The following is a 20941-nucleotide window of genomic DNA, read 5'->3' as shown; positions in this document are numbered from 1 at the left end:
TTTGTCTTTTTGATAAATAACATGTCATTAATAAGACAAAGGACACACATCAGGTGCACCATAGAAACCTTTTATTGAGATAAACTCAGTTTATAATCATTGTGAACATTTATTAAATGAACATAACAGAATTATTTTTGATAGAGGTGACTTCTCTGACAGAGTTGGCAAAAATCTCAGACAAAGGCCTACATTTAAAGACCTATATTTTCATAAGGTGTATATATTTTAAAACAAAGATGATTAAAACAATACAGTCTTACACCAATGTTATCAAATTAAATCAAGTTAAATATATATAATACATAATATAGCACGTTTAAAAACAGTCGCAGGTGACCAAAGTGCTGTACAAAATAAAAGGATGACACACAATATACCAAGATAAAATGTACACAAATATAAAACAGAATAAAACCGGTAAGAACAATTTCAAAAGATTATAAAACACTAAAATATTGTACCCACTACAAACAACCAAAGGCCAATGTTATCAGTACATTCTATTAGTTTTGGATTTTAAAAGCTTAAAAACACATTTTAATTCAAAACAAAAGTTGTGAATTCTTGTCTTGGATTTTTTTTTTTTTCCGGCACAGGGCAAGATTAGATTGTGTTTATAGGGTTATATTCTCAATTCTCGAATGGTAAAAAAAAATGATGATGATGTGATTTTTGCTGGGGTCTGTTCCCAACATGCACATTGCCTTATGTCTGGAATATAATTTGTAGGCCAGGACTTCTCTGTAGCAGCACAATGCTTCATTCATAATGGTGGGCTGTGACACTTTTTACCTTTTATCAGTTGTTGTACCTTTTTATTTTCTATACTAATTTGATTGATTGTGCACCCCTTATTTAGTATGTATATAATGCTTAGTACATCTGTAGCTGAATGTTTAGTGATACAGAGATGCTGAGACTAAGAAAGATTTCTTTAAGGAGATGACAAAGTAAATCCTGCACAAAAGGATATTTAATTAATGTATGCACTGAACATTATTACACATACGACAGAGGAATAACATCATGACTTGATCATGGAAGTTCATTCTTGGCCGCAGACGCTCCCATCTCACAGTCTTCAATAATCTGTTTGCTCATGTTGCATATGCCTGTATGCTCATATTTAATCCTCTTCATTTCACTTCACTGCTTTCCACCTTCGCTAAAATACATATCTACAGTATGTTTGCCTCACAGGAGTCAGGCTGCATGATCTGAAATGTAACAATGAGTCTGACAGCTTTCCTAAACCAGGGGTAGAGAAAGGCGTAGATCACAGGGTTGAGACAGGAGTTAAAATACATCAGAAAACCCATGAAGGCCTCAGCTGAGGAGCCGATCATTATTTTGCCGCCTGTGAGAGCCATACAGTAATATGGACAGTAACACATCAGAAACACAGCGACAACAATACCCAGAGTCCTGGCTGCTTTCAGCTCAGACCTCTTGGCAGTTACAGTCAATGAGCGCTGGAGCGTGACAGCCGCGATGTTGGAGCGCATGGCCCGAGCTTGAGAGACAGCCACCATGAACACTCTCATGTACAGAATTATGATGATAAATATGGGAATGATAAAATTCAAAACAAGGTCCACATCTCCTGCGATGTCAAACACACATTCTCCGTGGCATGAATTATACCTGCCTGGCTTTTTCAGGTGATCATATAAAATAACAATGCTGATAATAAGAGAGTAGATCCAACACAGACAAACACAGACTCGGACTCTCTTTAGAGTGACTTTGTTGGGGTAATGCAGAGGGTAGCAGATAGCCACGTAGCGGTCAACTGATATGAGCACCATGCTTTCTGCTGAGGCTGAGACGATGATGAAGGGTAACAAATAATACACAGCACATACGAGGTCACCCAAGAACCAGCAGTTGTCTGCTAAGATGATATCAGCCGGCATCACAACAAGGCCCACGAGAAAGTCTGAGACAGCCAGGCAGAGGAGGAGGAGGTTGGTGGTGGTGTGAAGCTGCCTGCAGTGAGAGAATATAGTCACTATGAATATTAACACTGACAGTATTATCACTAACAGTTTCAGCTGAGTAATAAATTCAGTGGTTATGGTTAAAACTCCAACATAGCAAAACAGTCTGCTGCAAGCACTATTCACACACAAAGGTTAGGATATTCTAACATCCCTCAGCTACCCTAAATCTTCATCTTATCCTTGTAAATAAAACAATGACAGTATATTAGCATTGCTGAGGTGCGTATCTCTGCCTGAAATGGGAGATGGAGATGATGACCAGCAGGTTAAGAGCTGTAGTGAGCACAGAGATGAGGGACAGAAAATAGAAGAGCGTAACTCCAGAGCGAGGGCGCGTTGGCTTCCTGCAGGAGCTGTTGAGGAGTTGTGGAAAGCAGAGTTCAGCTTCATCCAGGGTCTGCATCATCTCAGAGGAAGGAGATTAGACGCTGCTGAGCTCTGGCAGTTTTCTCACCAAACTTTGTGTCATACAGCTGATTTATCTCCTCTCATTCCCCCACCACCCTCTCCTGCTGTCTCTCAGGATCTCTCCTGGATACTGACCTCACCATGCCCTCGCTCCTTGCATCATACTCTTCGATAGCATCTTCTCCTGTCTGTCTCAAGTTCAGATTTGGTTTGATGGTGTTTGGAGTTTATACAGTAGTAGGGTACTGCATGGGCCTGAAACATCAGCCTGAGCCCAAACCCACCACATTTATTCCAATTTAAGCCTTGCCTCAGGCCCAACAGCTTGTGTAACCTTACAGCATGAATCTGGCCCAAGCCAGTATGTTGTTATGTCTCTGCATTATGTTTTCAGGTTGTGCGTTCGTCCTTCTGTCCATGTGTACGTCCCTTTATATGTCCCATTCTTGTAAATACGATATCACAATAACACTGTAACGGAATCTCTTCAACTTGGGCACAAATGTTACCTTGAACACATGGATGAAGTGCTTGGTTTTGGTGGTCATAGATCAAAGATGAAGGTCAGTGTGACCTTGTATGTCTCATTCTCATGGATGCGATATCTCAAGAACGCCTTGAGGGAGTTTCTTCAATTTGGCACAAACGTTTACTTGGACTCAGGGATGAACTGGTTAGATTTTGTTGGTCAGAGGTCAAGGACACTGTGATCCATCTCCATCCATCTCTTTCTTGGGAACGCAGTATCTAAAAAACATCATGCAGTATAGGATTAATGTTTTAGATGTTCCGTTTCAAAATGAGGCTAAATTTTTCTATGGGTGTCAGATGGTCAGGCTTGTTGTTTTAAGCTGAGCCGCTGTTCCTATCAGCTGGTTAAAGGCATAGTTAGGGTTTTTTGAATTAGGGTTGTGCTGGGTATTTATCCATAGTAGGGATGCACCGAAATGAAAATTTGTGGCCGAAGCCGATTTAATATTAAACGCTTGGCCGAATACCGAGTACCGAATACCGAATGCCGTTTTTTAGTTTTTCATTTTTTTTTTTTGCAGATGAACCCCCTCCAGATTAGTGTTGTCACGGTACCAAAATTGGGACCCACAGTACGATACCAGTGAAAGTATCACAGTTCTGAGTATTATCAGGATACCACAGCCAAAATGAGACAGATGTGCCTTTTGTCATTTATAAAAAGATAAATCACTTTTCTATAATACATCAATGATATTTCAATGGAATAAATTACTTATTGACTTATTCATACTTCAAAAACAGCATCAATCAGTGATTAATATAGGGGGGATCAAAATAAAATAAAAATCAACCAGCCACCCTCCTCCCCTGACAAGTCTCTTCGTAAGTAAAGAACAGTCCTTAAAGTGCGGTGAGGTTTGTGGGCCGTTACCTGCCACAAAGAGAGAAATGTGAACGGCTCGTTTCTCCTCTGATACGCCACATACTGTGTGCCGCCACAGTCCTCCAGGCTTGGTGGAGATAATGATTTGTAGCCTAGATTCTGACTCAGGGACCCTCTTTTATCGCCTCAAGAAGCAGCACACACCTACAGTAAAGTCCCTCTTCATGGTAGCTGATATTTGCTTCAGTGGTGCATAGTCTTTAACTGGGCTTCTTGTGTTCTGAGGCTCCCCACATTTTACCCAGTAGATAATCCAGCCATGAACTTTTGCATTTAATATCTCATAATCACAGAGTGGTTACAGGTCTGATAACTCTGAGATGCTGTTTGTCCTGCTCAAAACATGCAAATATTTCATTTTATTGTGAAACAGGACAATCTTCTGCACACATCTGACTGTCATCAGTTATACTGTCATAGAAACCTTGGGTCCTTTTCATTATGCTAATTATGGGGTGGGGGTTCACTTTCTGTTAACTGTTTTTTTTTTTATTCCTTTCTGTGTGTCACAGTGTCTCAGTCTGGGTCCCTTCTCTAAATTTAGAGCTTTCTGCAGGTCTGTAACGTAGCACAGGCAGAAGTCTTCTTCATTTCTTCAGTTCATTTTTTTTCCCCTCAGCAGCAGTTTGTGGAGTTTTGATTCGAAGGGTGGATATTTAGTCAGTCGAGCTGATCAGGTCAGATCAATGACCGATAATTGCAGCTACTGCAGAGGAACTTTTAGGACGTAAGCGCAATGAACGGTTAAGTTCCACTTTCACTGCATCTGATGTTATTTTGCTCTCTCTGTGTGCAGAGCATGTTCTGTGCTCTGTGAGTATGGAGCAATGAATAACCATATAAATATAAATATATTCCAACAGTGGCAGTGCTCCTAAGAAACTGTCCAGCTCCAAAAATAGAAAATCAAACTTTGGCGACAAATGTTTTAACTGTGGCGGGCCGCCACAAATAAATGAGTATATGGGAAAACCTGCTGACGCCATGGAGCCAAGGTGTTTGGCAGCTTTGGCTCCTCCGTCCTTGTGTCTCTTCCTAGCCTCCTGTGCCTGGATACCATAACTTTACAGGTCATGGCAAACTTGTCCTCAACTTCATCATTTCTTTACTTTTGATTTATTCTTAAGCAATGATTGCATCATAAGTTGATGTGAGGAGATTGAATCATGTTTTTATTTTGGAGCTTTTATTTTCTAACACCTCTGATTGCCGTGGTGCAGCAGAGGTTCAGATGTCATCATCAGGTGTGAAAACACTCTTTAATCAGAGACATACTGAGCCATTAAGAGCAGCTAATGACCTACACAGAGTGCTGTTCAGTGCCCAGAGACAAATTAAATGTGAGAGGTTTTAATGACGTGTGTGTGTGTGTCTGTCTGTCTGTTTTGTGGAACTACTGTTTGCAACACACAGGACAGATAGGTAATGTACAGTAAATTGGTATTTCCATAGCAAAACAGACACTGATCTGCAAGGTCAAAAGTATGTGGACACCCCTGTTCAACCCTGTCCATAATCTGAGTTAAGGTGTTTAGATCCATTGAAGGTAGATCTTAATGCCACAGCATACACTTAAATTTTAAACTAGAAAAGTGCACACAGTAGAGTGCAGATCACCATCACTTGGTCAAATCCAAAGGTCTCATCCACATTACTGAAATCAGGTAAAAATCATCAATGACACTGAATATCTTTAGATAACACTAAACTACGTTTTCTGTAAACTACTCTGATTACTATACTCTCTCCAGATCTCACACACGTTTCCACTGTTGTCCTCGCAACAAGTGACATCTCATGATATTTCAGATAAAGACTTCAGCTTAACAAGGCAATAACAAACAGACCGGACTAAGTGAAGGTAAACTTCAGCCTCCCATAATAACAATCTGAGCTGCTCTGTGGCAAAAATAACCACTTTAATGGACATATAGTGACGATGTGTAATTGCCCCGTGTGCTTCCATTGCAGCCTGTCCCACGGCTGCCAGCTGCTGCCTACTCACACAATACTGGACCAATTTCAAAAATTGTTGTTCACGTCAATCTCTTTGATTGATTTATATGGGGAAATGGCTCCAGGTTGAAAAATGCCAAAGTTATCCTTTAACTGCCAGGGTCAACATGGGAGATAAAAGGTGGTTCATGCAACCTCAGTGTTATATCCATGACTGCAGAAAAACGAAACTACTTTGTTTACTGGAGTTAGCAACTATATCACTTGAACATTCAAAAGCATTTTTTTTAAAATGTATGTCCTTGGGGGATCAAACCGCACACTCTGTAGGTTTACAGCTAATGTAAATTCAAGTCTTTTTGCGCTTGCAACAATGCCCTTTTCTGGAGCCATTTACACCCAGATTTTTGAACAAATCTCAAAATGAACACTTTGGTTTAAAAAAAAAAAAAAAAGTTATTTTTTTGGTGATCAGCATGGCTTTTCAAAAGTTTGGAGTAGATTTTTTTTTTTTTTTCATTTAGACTGTCTGGAGGGGCATTGCTGCATAACATGATATCAATTACCAGTGGAGTTTTAAGAGGGTCCGTCGAGGTTAAAATGACAGTTAAAACATTGCTTTTTATATAATATGATTGTCAGTGACGACTTCTCTGACCTAGGGATCTGGCCTGCGTGTCTTCAATTGAATGCTTTCATCAAATGAGATGTCAAAAACTATGCTGCTTGTCCTGTCATGTGTGCAGGTTTGACCCACTTGGTCAAACACCAGAGGCTGTGTTGTTGCTAATGCTTTAATGAAATTGTTTCTCAAAACAGTTGAGGCACCTTTTTCCCCTTTTTGACAAACTAACATGCTTGCATTGCGATGTCCCGTCCCACTGCGTTGCTATGCCAAGAAATCAAAGTTCAAAACAAATCCTATAAATGATTCAGCAGTTTGCAGAGACTTCAATGTCACTGTGTTCACGATACAGGTAAATATGCCTTTCATAACACATCATGTTTAAGAGAAACCTGTTGACAAAAAACGTCGATTAATTCTTATTCTGTTTCAGCTGCAAGGACTAGACAGAAGTAAGGAAGAAACTGTTAACCGTTCAACGTTACACTTTAAAGGTCTGTTTTGAGTTCTTACTCTATTATCCAGCTGTTTATGAGAGTTTATTTATATAGGGCATTTTGCTCATGGCTGTGTTGTATTTTGGTTTAATAGATTTTTCTGTAGGTCTCTGATATTTTTTACAGAGCTTAGAGTTAAGTTTTTCTTCACAATTTTGTGCACAGTTATTATCTTGTGAGCACAATATATATATTCTGTTTTTTTAAAGAAACTTAAGGGGTCCATACATTTTATTTCAGCTGTTCCCAAATTTTAAGAAAATATCATTTGATATCACTGCAGATGACAATTCTGAAGGAGCTTGAACATTGAGAAAGATGCTTATTATTATGTTTTGCATACAAAGAGGATACACAGTATGAGTATCCAGTTACACCCACAGCCTCATAGAATGTACACATTTGCATATGAAAAAAATAATGATAGCTCTTATGTTGCAAAGTTGTTTGTTGGCATAAATTCTCGAATAGAACATTTTCCCACATTTTCTTCAGCAGGGAAACATGAGGGTCCAGTTTGCCTGTCTGCTGCTGCTTTTTGCCACTGCGCTCTCTCAGGATGCACGTTACAGGAAGTTCATAAACCAGCATATCAATGGGCAGATGAGTAAAACCAGGTGTGACCAGGTGATACAAAGTAGAGGCATTACCCAAACCGACAGCAATCTGTGTAAGGAGACCAATACCTTCATCCGTGCCACCACTAACCATGTCAGAGCCATTTGTGGTCAAGCAGGAGAGCCATATGGTGTCATGACCAGAAGCCTCCTACCCTTCGACATTGTTGTCTGTACACTGAGAAACCAAGGGGCCAGGCGCCCCCACTGTCAGTACAACGGTCAAGCACGAACCAGGAGAATTGCAATCAGATGTGAGCAAGGCTTTCCTGTGCACTTTGACGGAGACATAGTACACTTTGAAAACTGATTCAAACAGCTGCTGTGTGCCTTTGTTTCCTGTTAAATAAAATACATTTGACGGCTTACAGTTGTTTGTCTTTTTTATAGTCATGTGTAATAATTGACAGTAAGGTTTGATAAACATTGGAAACAAGATCAATAATAATGTTAATATTGGTCATTGACCTTTTTCTAGAAGCCACTGCTAATTCTTTTTTGTAGTAGTGGCTGTAAAGGCCAGTCTCTTTACCAGAGACATTGTCAGTAATGACCAATAAGATCCACATGCATTGTGGTTTTAAAAATGGAAATTAGCCCCCTTTATCTTCTGCATGTAAAATGCACCTGCATGACACGTGGCACACAATACAGAGTCTTTTTGATGTGACTGTTTAATCTCTTTCTCATATACAAATCTTGCGAGGGAAGCCTGAGATAAAGTAGACTTATGGAGTAAGTTTTTGGATGATGGCTTGTCCTGTAATGATGATGTTTAAAAGCAGCAGCCAATTCACAGCTGAAGGTCCCTGCCTATTTCTTATAAACAGAAAATGTTGAGTTTTCACCAGCAGTAACTCATCATGACTCCTATACAGCTGAAAATGAACATGAAGCAGATATCTGAAAGTACAAACGGCAGGAGAGAAACTAAAGTTGAAGCCACAGAGATTCAGTTAGGAGCTAAAGTGTTGAACTTAACACACACACAAAGACTTTTAAAAATGTCTTCGTCTTTGGTCTACTGCGAAGATATGAGTTGATTCTTGTAACACACTTATTTGAGGGGGGAAAGGGAGGTCGTCAGGTGTTGGCCATGGTTGGCTAGATGCACTGCTACCTGCTTGGAGGTGGTTGGGTGTGCTGCTGGCGCAACTCCAGAGATGGTCCATCCCTGTAGCAGCTGCAGACTTTACACTATGACGTCATAAGTTTAAGTTTTAGTTTTTTAGTTAGCACTTTTTGGAGAGAGTTGTTCATGCTTGCTAATATTTTTGACTGCCTTAAACCATTAGGAATAACATGTATTAATTTTGAAAGTGGGCCTGGTTCACCTGTAAACACCAAAGTGCATCATTATTTTGTTATGTGACATTAGAGAAATGCTTACAGTCCACTGGGTTCATGACTTCCCCGTAATTGAAAGTCAAGCATGATCAACAAACATTTAAATGAGCTGAATAAACTTTCTGCCTTCATTCTCTGTTTGTTAAATTTAGCATCTGATTCCCAGCAAAAGGTGGCAGCAATATGAAGTCACAGAACCACTGTAAAAGCACAACGTCCAGAAAGGAACTACCAGAGTCAACAGGGGTATGGAAAGACAAATACTTGTAGTGTTCAATCCAAGCCCCATTATCTAAGCATAAATGTCTAATGATATTGAAATTACACGAACGTTTACAGCCCACTGGGTCCAAGGCCTCCACAAAATCAAAAACTGAAGCAGTCAACAGACATTTTTATACGTGTGAATGAATCTGCCAGAAGATGGCAGCAGAATAAAGAAGGAGGGGGTTGTTTGTGTGTTAATATTGCATTGACAAAGAGGATACACAGATATTGAAGTCAAGGATACTGAGGCCAAAAAGTAACTACCAAAGTCAATATGGAGATGCTGAGCAGTACATACAAATGTGATGCTACTCTGCAACTACAAAAACCAGTTTACTTTGTAAATTATTGAATAAAGCAGAAGTTAATTTAATAAAGTACATAATTAATATGTATTTCACTGTTGCTGGCCCTCTGTGAGTTAAACTGTGCAGCCTGTATGTTCACCATGAGTATTAAATATTTTACATTTAGTCCCAACTAAAGGGAATAGGTCTCTTGTCCAGACTTTGTTCTGAACCTTGGGGCAGTTAGTATTTTTATGAAGATGGCAACGCCCTCACACTAACTCAAAACTACAGATTTACAATGTTTCAGTTCCAGTCAGATCTTGTCAACACATTTTCAACCTAACTTCATGATGTAACCTGACTCATGATAAATAAAAAGCTCATTCTCTGTGTTTCAGAATGTCTGTCCTACCTTCTACTCTGAGGGAGGACACAGTTTCAGTTTTCTTTTGTGTTGAAATGAAACTTATTAATTGACATGACAGGCTGGTTGTGTTGTGTTAAGCTCTGAGGTGCATCAGAAGTGTGAAGTCTCAGTAATATCAGATTTCAGTGGGTTATTTGGTCTCTGTGTACTTTGACAGTGTTTAGGAACATTGAGAAAACCAAAAATGACAACACACACACATCATGACACCACATGGAAACATATTTATTAATTGTTTTGATAACATTTTTACGGGTGATATTTATCTGGACATTTATACCACAGAAAAGAGTAACAGCAGAAGTTCCTCTGCTAATAATTTGACTTAAAATGAATGGCTATTCAGGTTAAAGTTATCTTCTAGCGAGAGGATTAAAACATTGCTTTTGTTTTTTTCATACCACACATCTGTGTTTGCTAATTATAGCCATGATTCATGTGTTTTCATGACACACAATGTCAAAACCACACTGCTGGGGTTGTCATGTACCTAGACATTGGTTTAGAACATTTTCACTGTGGTGGTACGCTGCAAACCAACATGACAGACCGATCAGATTGTTTTGGAACTTCTCCCTCCCATTTCACTGTTTCCTGCCAAATGAGTCACATTAACATTAATCGTCCTGCAGTTCGACCTCAATGAACAGCTGTCTGAAGTGGATTTGCCTTAAAATGCTGATCATATTTTGTACAGCTCTCGTGTTCACAATCGGGCGTAAGTATGCATAAAAAAATTCAGTTTCACTTCTGTTATGTTTCAGTTATTGGCACCGTCTTATGGTAAATGTGTCGTATTCAACTTGTTCGTCAGGATGCACAGAGGACCAAGGCTTTGTGACAAAAACTGTTTGTGTTGGAGAGGATGTGACTCTGACATGTAAGCCGCCAGTCTGGATTAGCAGGTGTCTTACTTTGGATGAGAGTTGTTGCTGGAAACTTCCCTGAAATCTTAGGAGCAACTTATACTTTTGATTCTGCCATTGTTAATAAGGCTCCTCGCATTACAACCAAACAGGAGCCTGGAACATTTGTTCTACATATTACCCAAACAGAACTGAGTGATGCTGCATTTTACTACTGCCAACAAGTGGTTGAACTAAAGATGGCATTTCTGAATAAAACCTTACTGAGAGTCAGAGGTAAGTGAAGCATTATACACTTTGCTGATAGCAAACATTCAGTTTCCAACTTCTGTTTGGAACAATTACCTTGAATAAGCAGTTGACTACTTACCAAACATTCTACGAAAATATTGTGTCATTTCCCAGGACCAGAACCTGATATCAGTGCCGTCACTCAAGACCTACCATCTGATCCAGTCCGTCCAGGAGACTCAGTGACTCTGCAGTGTTCAGTCCTCTCTGACTCTGATAACAAAACATGTCCAGGAGATCACAGTGTGTTTTGGTTCAAAGCCGGATCTCATGAATCTCATCCCAGGGTCTTTTATGCTCATGGAAACAGTGTTGAGTGTGAGAAGAGTCCTGAAGCTCACTCTCCACAGAAATGTGTCTACAGCTTCTCTAAGAACGTCAGCTCCTCTGATGCCGGGACTTATTACTGTGCTGTGGCCACATGTGGAGAGATATTATTTGGAAATGGAACAAAACTGAAAATTGAAGGTAACTCATCATTCTGTTGACCCAGTTTTCTTTCTTTATGCCCCTTAAATGGTTCCAGGGTTGGAAAAACCCTCTTAGTCCACACTGTTTGACAACATAATATATTGTATATCTCTATCAGCTTGTTCTAACCTAAGACATGTTTTTGTTGCTGCATGAAATGGAAATGTTGTAAATGTCTAAGGCTTCATTTTACCCACATTTCTCTGAAATGGATCCCATCATTTTAGAAGATATTTGGTTTCTTCCTGTCTCAATGATAGGAAGGAAAGGATAAAAAGTTCTTCAGGTTTGAACAATGGTTTGCTGTACATTGTCAGTTTGATCGAAGTTTATAAAGGACATTTTTATGTATGTGTATAAAACCCAAAAAGATCAAGCAAATACATGTTCATTACGTAAAATATGTTCATTTATTTTTACTTAATGTCATTATGTGTTCCTTCTGAATGTTTCAGGAGCCAGCTCAGGGTCTATTGATGTTTTACTGGAGGACAGAGTAATTCTGCTCCTCCTGTGTGCTGTCCTGGCTATAAGTGTGATTGTTATAGCCGTCCTCATTTACGTCATCAAGAACAAGTATGGTTATTGCAATAATGAAGGTAATGGAAGTTACCTCATTATATCACACGTTATTTAGCAAATGCTAACATCATTAGTGTTGTAGCATAACTGTTGTAAATAAGTGCATAATACTTTTTCTCTTTTATCATAGCTGCTGTTTCCCTGCAGCAGTATCTTGCAAAAAGGAATTTAAAGGTAAGATCCACTAAGCAAAAATGTTATGATGCTTCTTTATTGGTATTTGTGTCTCTCATATCTCACATGATTTGTGATACATTTCCTCAGACAGGTGAAGACACATGGGCTTATTCTGCTGTCGTCTTCTCCGTGATGAAAACTGACAGTGGTGGAACGAGGGCTGCAAAGGCAGCGGAGAGAGAGAGAGGATCTACGCAGCTGTCAAGGCTTTTGGGTTGGATTAGCAGGTTAACTGGACTGTTTGAGATCACTTAGTACCATATGTGAAAGATGATGTTACTCTTTTGAAAGGGGCTGTATGGGACATTGAGATGATTCAGAGGCTTCGCCAGGATTGCCTGAACATGGCTATCAACATGGAGGTTACATGAGGTTACAGGAGGTAACGATGTTAACTAGGAACAGGCATCAGCATCCAAATCTGTTTGATTGCACTGGCTTAAATTGGAATGCTTCAGCTGGCTGTGAGCCGTGCAGCACTGCCATTTTGAGCTAAACTTTTGTCGCCCTATATTTACTCCTGTCACTTGCTTTGAAAACTCTACAATGGACGAGTTGCGACTGATTCGTGAGGCTAAATGAACCTTCTGCCTTTATTTTGGATTTGTTAAATTTAGCATCTGATTCCCGCCAAAAGGTGGCAGCAATATGAAGTCACAGAACCACTGTAAAAGCACAGTGTCCAGAAAGGAACTGCCGAGTCAACAGGGGTATGGAAAGACAGATACTTGTAGTGCTCAATCCAAGCTTCGACTAAAACTGTCACTAAATTAAGTCTGAATTGGTCAGCACCCACAGCACAACAGTGTGCAGTTTGCTATATTAAGACACTGACAGGGAAACTGAGCTGTTGGTTCTCATTATGTTGTCATACTAAATGTCCCCCAAAAAAAGAAACTTTTCAGCATCTCACAACACTAATAGAATCAAAATATTTAATGCAGATGTTATTTGCACCCAGGTTTCCATAGCCAACAATTCTATTTACACTGCAGTTGTATATTCCTTTGTGCCCTTGCAACGTCAAAATATGACATGATCAGTAATGGTTTATTCAGCTGCTTTGTTTATTTACAGTTAACATTCAGCAGCTTTACATATCCTAAAATTTGAAAATAATAAGTCAATAAAATCTAAAAATGATAACCCAATTTTGACTCACACGAGACTCGAACACCAGTCTCCTGTACAAAGTCCTGTGACAGACCCCAACGTGTCTTACTACCTCTGTGGACTGAGTTGATCCTTACACTAGGTCACCTGACATTTTGGCAGTACATTTGTTTTTCCTCGTGAATTTACCACTTTGAACTCAGAGAATATAAGAGTTTGACGAGTACTAGTCCTAATCATGACTTACTTGCCCTAACCCTAAACGCCTCCAACCTTGATGGGTCAATGTGATGACTACTAGCCAATCACAGCACTCATTGAGATCCATGATAAAGCACTGAAGGGATGGGTGTAAATAGTTGAATAGCTGCAGTGTGACTCTCTCACCCAAGTTAATATGACATGCTGTTTGTTGTTGTGTTATTGTATTGTACTGATGCTCTGCTGTTGCTTGTTGCCTTGCAGGGCTTATGTTCTATCTTGAGAATTTCTGTTTGCCGTAGTTAATGCTGTCTTTATGTCTTTATGCCGTCTTTGTCCTTTGGGTGGCACGGTGGTGTGGTGTTTAGCATTGTTGCCTCACAGCAAGAGGATTTCTTGAAGCCAGAAAAACAGAATAAGCGGTTATGGAAAATGAATGAATGAATGTTATCCTTTTATTGGTTTCAAAACATCATGTCAAAGAACAGCAGTTGAAAATAGTCAGCTGGCTAACTGGCACATTTACAGAAATGTTGATTAATGTGTGTTGTCCTTTTAAATAAAATGAAATAAAAAGAAATCCCCAACTCCCATTATTTGAGCATAAATGTACTGAAATGATAGGCATGTTCACAGCCCACTTGAGCCAAGGCTTCCCAGAAATCAAAAACTAAAGTAGTCAACATTTAGATTGTGAATGAATCTGCCAGAAGATGGCAGCAGAGTAAAGACGGAGGGATGTTTGTGTGTTAATATTGCATTGACAGAAGAATACACAGATATTCTCACAAGTCAGAAGGCCAAAAAGTAGCTATCAATCAATATAGAGATGCAGAGTTGTACATACAAGTACAGATAACCAATTTACTCAGGAAATGATTAAATAAAGCAGAAGAAGTTGATTTAATGGAGTATATAAGTAATATGTATTTTACTGACTCCACCCCTCTGTGAGTTAAACTGTGCAGCCTGTATGTTCACCATGAGTATTAAATATTTTACATTTAGTCCCAACTAAAGGGACTAAGACCCTTGTCCAGACTTTGCACTGAAGAGGAGCGCTGCAGTGTGCGAGCCTTTCTTTACCTGCTCAGACTTTGTTCTGAACCTTGGGGCCGTTAGTATTTTTATGAAGATGGCAACGCCCTCACATTAACTCAAAACTACAGATTTACAGTGTTTCAGTTCCAGTCAGATCTCGTTGACACATTTTCAGCCTAACTTGAATATTGTGGGCCGCTTGGATTTCTCACCCTGCCACTGTGCTCTGAGTCTAAACTTTAAACTTGTTTGACCTTCAGTGCACAACCAACAAATTGGCAAGTCTTCATGATGTAACCTGTCTCATAATTAATATAAAGCTCATTCTCTGTGTTTCAGAATGTCTGTCCTACCTTCTACTCTGAGGGAGGACACAGTTTCAGTTTCCTTTTGTGTTGAAATGAAACTTATTAATTGACATGACAGGCTGGTTGTGTTGTGTTAAGCTCTGAGGTGCATCAGAAGTGTGTGAAGTCTCAGTAATATCAGATTTCAGTGGGTTATTTGGTCTCTGTGTACTTTGACAGTGTTTAGGAACATTGAGAAAACCAAAAATGAAAACACACACATCATGACACCACATGGAAACATATTTATTAATTGTTTTTGATAACGTTTTTAGGGGTGATATTTATCTGGACATTTATACCACAGAAAAGAGTAACAGCAGAAGTTCTTCTGCTAATAACTTGACTTAAAATGAATGGCTATTCAGGTTAAAGTTATCTTCTAGTGAGAGGATTAAAATTTTGCTTTTGTTTTTTTTTTTCATACCACACATCTGTGTTTGCTAATTATAGCCATGATTCATGTGTTTTCATGACACACAATGTCAAAACCACACTGCTGGGGTTGTCATGTACCTAGACATTGGTTGAGAACATTTTCACTGTGGTGGTACGCTGCAAACCAACATGACAGACCAATCAGATTGTTTTGGAACTTCTCCCTCCCATTTCACAGTTTCCTGCCAAATGAGTCACATTAACATTAATCATCCTGCAGTTCGACCCCAATGAACAGCTGTCTGAAGTGGATTTGCCTTAAAATGCTGATCATATTTTGTGCAGCTCTCGTGCTCACAATCGGGCGTAAGTATGCATAAAAAAATTCAGTTTCACTTCTGTTATGTTTCAGTTATTGGCACCGTCTTATGGTAAATATATCATATTGAATTTGTTCGTCAGGATGCTCAGAGGACCAAGGCTTTGTGACAAAGACTGTTTGTGTTGGAGAAGATGTGACTCTGACATGTAGCCGCCAGTCTGGATTAGCAGGTGTCTTACTTTGGATGAGAGTTGTACCTGGAAACTTCCCTGAAATCTTAGGAGCAACTTATACTTTTGATAGTGCAGTTGTTAATAAGACCCCTCGCATTACAACCAAACAGGAGCCTGGAGTATTTGTTCTACATATTACCCAAACAGAGCTGAGTGATGCTGCATGTTACTACTGCCAACAAGTGGTTGAACTAAAGACGACATTTCTGAATAAAACCTTACTGAGAGTCAGAGGTAAGTGAAGCAGTATACACTACATTCACTTTCCAACTTCAGTTTGGAACAATTATCTTGAATAAGCAGTTGACTACTTAACACACATTCTACGAAATACGAAAATATTGTCATTTCCCAGGACCAGAACCTGATATCAGTGCCGTCACTCAAGACCTACCATCTGATCCAGTCCATCCAGGAGACTCAGTGACTCTGCAGTGTTCAGTCCTCTCTGACTCATATAACAAATCATGTCCAGGAGATCACAGTGTGTTCTGGTTCAAAGCTGGATCTCATGAATCTCATCCCAACGTCTTTTACACTCATGGAAACAGTGTTGAGTGTGAGAAGAGTCCTGACGGTGGATCTCCACAGAAATGTGTCTACAGCTTCTCTAAGAACATCAGCTCCTCTGATGCTGGGACTTATTACTGTGCTGTGGCCACATGTGGAGAGATATTATTTGGAAATGGTACAAAACTGGACATTCAAGGTAACAACCATTTTGCATATTTAATCTATTAAAAGTCAATATATGATACGTACAATCTTACCAAGAGGAAGCATTAAAGATTAAAGGCAAGTGAAGTTTTAGAGTCCTCACAACACTGTAAGAGATCTAAAGGGAGAGGAGGTAGCAACAAAACTTAGGCTTATGGTGCCCCAGATTCAAACGTCCAAAAACACATAATTGAAACCACAAAAAATCTCCACACTGCTCGTACATAGTGATCCAAGTGTCCTGAAGCCCCGACATAAAAAGTTGTTTGGAAAAACATCGTTTGAACTCTATTTTTAGCCTCATTGTAGCCGGTAGCTCTAACTGCCTCTCTGGGCACCACGTTCACATGTGCGCGCTTGCACGAGACCGTGAGACATGGGCACCGCGTTCATGTGTGTGTGCTTGCTTTTGCTGGTTTCGCACTGCCTGGACCAAAATGTTTTTGTTGCCATTTGTGGAGCCTGGGCTGCCTACAGAGACCAGACTTTTTCACAGCATATTCAGAGGACATGTAGCTAGCGGATCGTGAGGAGATGTTTGCTGTGTGTGACAAAAACTTTTCAAGCTTAGGAAGACTTCGAGAGCCTTTAATGCCACACTTTTAACCCTTGTTAACTTTGCGATTTGTTTTTGTTCTTAATATTTCAGCCTCCAACATGTCGCCTGGTGATTGTCACACAGTCAAAACAGTTCTGTGTCTGTCGTGTGCTGCTTTGGCTATAAGTTTGTTTGTTATAGCCTTTCTGATTTACACCATCAAGTCAAAGAAGTGCGATTGTTGTAATGGTAATAAAACTCACTTCATTCTATCATTCATTTTCAAAATAAAATGAAATCCTGTGAATCCTTACATGCTGCATGTTATTCATGGTTTGTCCTGTTATAATCCAGCTGCTCCTGTCCTGCAAACAAATGCTGCAACAACCACAGATGATCAACAAAGTCAGCAGGTAAGTCATTTTAAAGATTCTGTTTTTTATAATTTGTACATTTCTGTTGACAGCTCCCAGCTGATAATGCTTTGCCTTCTATTTCTACAGACAGATGAAGACTCATTGGTTTATTCGGTGGCAAATTTCACCAGAGTGAATCCGAGTGGCAGGAGTAAACAGAAAGATGCCACTGCAGTCGAGGAAGAGAGCATCTACACTGATGTCAGGGTCTTAAAAAAGGAACAGCGACACGTACACTAGGGGTGGGAGAAAATAGTCGATTCTCAGATGCATCACAATGCAGATGTGGACAATTCGGCATCAATTTACAAATTTCAATTGATTATCTAAATGTTTATTAATAACGTAATGTTAATGGAATGAAAGAGGCAGAGCTCTACCACAAGAGCAGTGCAGGAGCCAGACAGTCTACAATGCAGACACGCTAGAGTTAATGTGCAATTAACCTTCACAGAAGGCAGTGGTTGCAAGTTTGTTTAATGTCTAAATAATTATATTTGCGAGGCAAACGTGAAGTATATTGTGAATTCTTTCTAAATCATCACACAGAGCGGTAATGGAGCAGAGCAGCGATCAGCATGTAAACAAACAAGACTTGCTGACCAACACATGCTGCAGCATTGCACATATAAAACTCCTCCGCCCGGCCCCTTCAGCATCTTGGCTTTTCCTGGAGCTAATGTGCAGCGGAGAGGCTTCTCTCTGCCGCTGGAGATGTTAAAACAACACATGGGAGCAAGCCACTGTCCCCTTATTTTGTTACTCTCATACAGACAGGAGACTGTAAGGTGTTTTCATATTAATTAATTCTTTAATCAATTAATTAATTACTTAATGCAGTTAACTTTTTAAAATAAAAAGGCTGCAGACTATTTCCCATTCAATACAACATAGTAATTTCATATTTCTGGTGAAATATTACAGTTTGTAAACAGTGGACACTAAGCCAGCATAAATAGTGTGGATACAATCTGAATGTCACTCTCTGTTATAAAAGCCAGGGTATGGAAGCATTTTGGCTTCTATTAAGTTGAATGGAAGAGAAACCTGGAAAAGAACCAGACTGTATGCAAGCAAATTAATCTGTTTAATTATGGTTCACATCCAATAGAGTATGCTGTGTTTTAGCAAAGTAGAAAGTAGTCACACGTTGAGGACAATAATACAGTGATCAAAAATGCTGATGCATTGTGATTAGGATTATGATGAGGTGCCTGCAGATTGCTACGGTAAATGAACACAAAGGTCCTAACTGATGTTTGTTTAATCCTTGAATTGTCTTCCATGTGGGAGATAATAGCAGCATGTTATGTGGCAAATGTTTTCTCTTACAGCACATGTAGACCAGATCTTTATAGCTTTTGACTTTTATTTTATTTCTGTTTTATCTTATAGTTTAGATCAATGTTGATGTAATGGATCTATGATAGGCCTACTGATGTTTTTTTTTTTTTTTTTGGCAAGGTCAGTGTTAAATGTGAGTAAAAACTTTAAGCTATTAAGTGGAAATTTTATATTAAAGCTTCCTCTGTTACAAAAAGCAAAATGAGAACATTCTTGGATGAATAACTAACAAACAGGATTAAAGAATCAAGTTATAGTGTATAGAGCTACAGTCTCAAGTCTTTCAATAGATTGTATGTAGAGTATGAAGTTAAAGAAATGTTCAGTTTAAACATAAGAAATGTAAAACTTTTAATAGTCAAGGTAAGATGATTCCATGAATCATAGTTGAGATAACTGTTTGGTGTAGATTTAACAAATATGTGAGTACATTTTATGAGGATTCATGGTACTGGAAATATAACTATATTTCAAGAGTTTTTAGAAACATTTAAGAAAATATTGGAATGTACTGGTTGACTCCAATTGCTAATTTACCACCATTTTATCTTTGGTGATTGTTAAACATATGAAAACAACTATTCTCTACTGTCTATGGTCTCTATGGTTTAAAACTATTAAACACATAGAGTATTTTAAATCTGACACACAGAAAAACGGCCATCAAGGATATACGATGAAAATAAATACACATAAATGCATCAAAAGTTATATTTTAAGGATATAATGTGAAGCATATTTTCCAAAATGGGCAATTCTGCATTTTCTTTGACCTAAGTGCAGTTTTGAATGCAGGGATTTTACTTGTAAGAGAATATTTTCACACTGTGGTCTTGTGGTGTTAGTGAACTTCTTTCTCTACTGCAAAAGCCACTATAATTTCTACAATAGCCACAGTGGCTTTCACACCAAATCTGTTTTGTATGGTTTAGTCAAACTCAGGTGTGTCAATTGATTTCTCATTCCTAAACCACAAAAGAGGCCAGTTCATACTACCTTCAAAAAATGACTCATATTTTCATCAAGTCCCCTAACGTCAGGACGACGAGAGAGAGAGAGAGAGAGAGAGAGAGAGAGAGAGAGAGAGAGAGAGAGAGAGAGAGAGAGAGAGAGAGAGAGAGAGAGAGAGAGAGAGAGAGAGAGAGAGAGAGAGAGAGAGAGAGAGAGAGAGAGAGAGAGAGAGAGAGAGAGAGAGAGAGAGAGAGAGAGACTGTCTGTAGATAATCTTGCAAACTCCTAGTTTGTATACACATTTATGACTGTATGCTAAAGGACTTCTCTGGGTTGCGGTGATTCATAATTGCTGAAATGCGTGTTTTATTGGCTGTTTTGTACCGTTATATACGGTATTTTATTTGACTCCTCGTAAGTTTTCCAGAATTCAGCTCAGATAGAAATAACAAGCATTACTGTCTGCTGCAGGCGACATTTTGGCCTTCACTGTGCCTTAGAAACTGACATCCCTGGATAAGTTTGGCCTCATTTTGGAGTGGAGCATCTGCAGATTAAGTCTATACGTCTATACCCGATATGATATAATCCATTAAAGTAAGGCATGATATGAATAAATCTCCATTTTTATTACCTTCGCCACCATCTTGTCTGTGAGGGAGGAAAGGGGAAATGTCCACAGGGTGCAGTTGGGCTACCTTCCAGCCTTTTTTTTCCGTCTACCACCACACTGTGTCACACCACACTGGGAGCTTTTCAGTGGCCTCTGGTTTTTGCTTCACCCACCAGCGAAAAAAACCCCAAAACAATGGTAATCTAGTGAGGGGCTTGTAGACTTTGGAATCCACCAGCCAGTGGTGGGTGGACAAAAAAGTTGATTTCCAGCCATGCATGGCTTGCATATTTTATCATTTATCATCAATAGATCATTTATATATCTTTTATATTGTTTACAGTAGATCATCAGTGCGTTTCTTTGCCAGATTTGCTCTCAGGTAAAAATAGACCAGACGCTGAAAGTATAGCTGGAGATGGCGAGCCAGCCATGGAGCTCAGTTCTGCCGCCGTGGGCAAAAGGAAGTGGGCAGCACTCCAC

The 20941-nt window shown here is 39.3% G+C and overlaps 3 protein-coding genes across 3 annotated transcripts; 2 read left to right on the top strand and 1 right to left on the bottom strand.

The window, feature by feature from the left end:
- Positions 1-949: 949 nt before the first annotated feature.
- Positions 950-2412, bottom strand: LOC117259286 (trace amine-associated receptor 13c-like). Its single transcript, XM_033630540.2, has 2 exons — positions 2240-2412; positions 950-1992 (listed from the first exon to the last, which is right to left on the bottom strand). The coding sequence occupies exons 1-2, from the start codon at positions 2410-2412 to the stop codon at positions 1182-1184; spliced, it is 984 nt and encodes a 327-aa protein (XP_033486431.2). The 3' UTR covers positions 950-1181.
- Positions 2413-6680: 4268 nt separating this feature from the next.
- Positions 6681-7885, top strand: LOC117259293 (ribonuclease-like). Its single transcript, XM_078169487.1, has 3 exons — positions 6681-6764; positions 6846-6906; positions 7405-7885. The coding sequence occupies exon 3, from the start codon at positions 7414-7416 to the stop codon at positions 7834-7836; it is 423 nt and encodes a 140-aa protein (XP_078025613.1). The 5' UTR covers positions 6681-6764; positions 6846-6906; positions 7405-7413; the 3' UTR covers positions 7837-7885.
- Positions 7886-10455: 2570 nt separating this feature from the next.
- Positions 10456-19068, top strand: LOC117255248 (uncharacterized). Its single transcript, XM_078169646.1, has 12 exons — positions 10456-10575; positions 10672-10999; positions 11129-11482; positions 11941-12084; positions 12198-12241; positions 12332-12483; positions 15596-15690; positions 15787-16113; positions 16235-16588; positions 17246-17383; positions 17489-17547; positions 17638-19068. The coding sequence occupies exons 2-12, from the start codon at positions 10777-10779 to the stop codon at positions 17788-17790; spliced, it is 2043 nt and encodes a 680-aa protein (XP_078025772.1). The 5' UTR covers positions 10456-10575; positions 10672-10776; the 3' UTR covers positions 17791-19068.
- Positions 19069-20941: the final 1873 nt, after the last annotated feature.

The sequence above is a fragment of the Epinephelus lanceolatus genome, chromosome 7 (genome assembly GCF_041903045.1).
Source record: "Epinephelus lanceolatus isolate andai-2023 chromosome 7, ASM4190304v1, whole genome shotgun sequence".
NCBI classification, from domain to species: Eukaryota; Metazoa; Chordata; class Actinopteri; order Perciformes; family Serranidae; genus Epinephelus; species Epinephelus lanceolatus.
The sequence above is the reverse complement of the archived record's forward strand: the minus strand, read 5'-3'. Positions and strand labels throughout refer to the sequence as shown.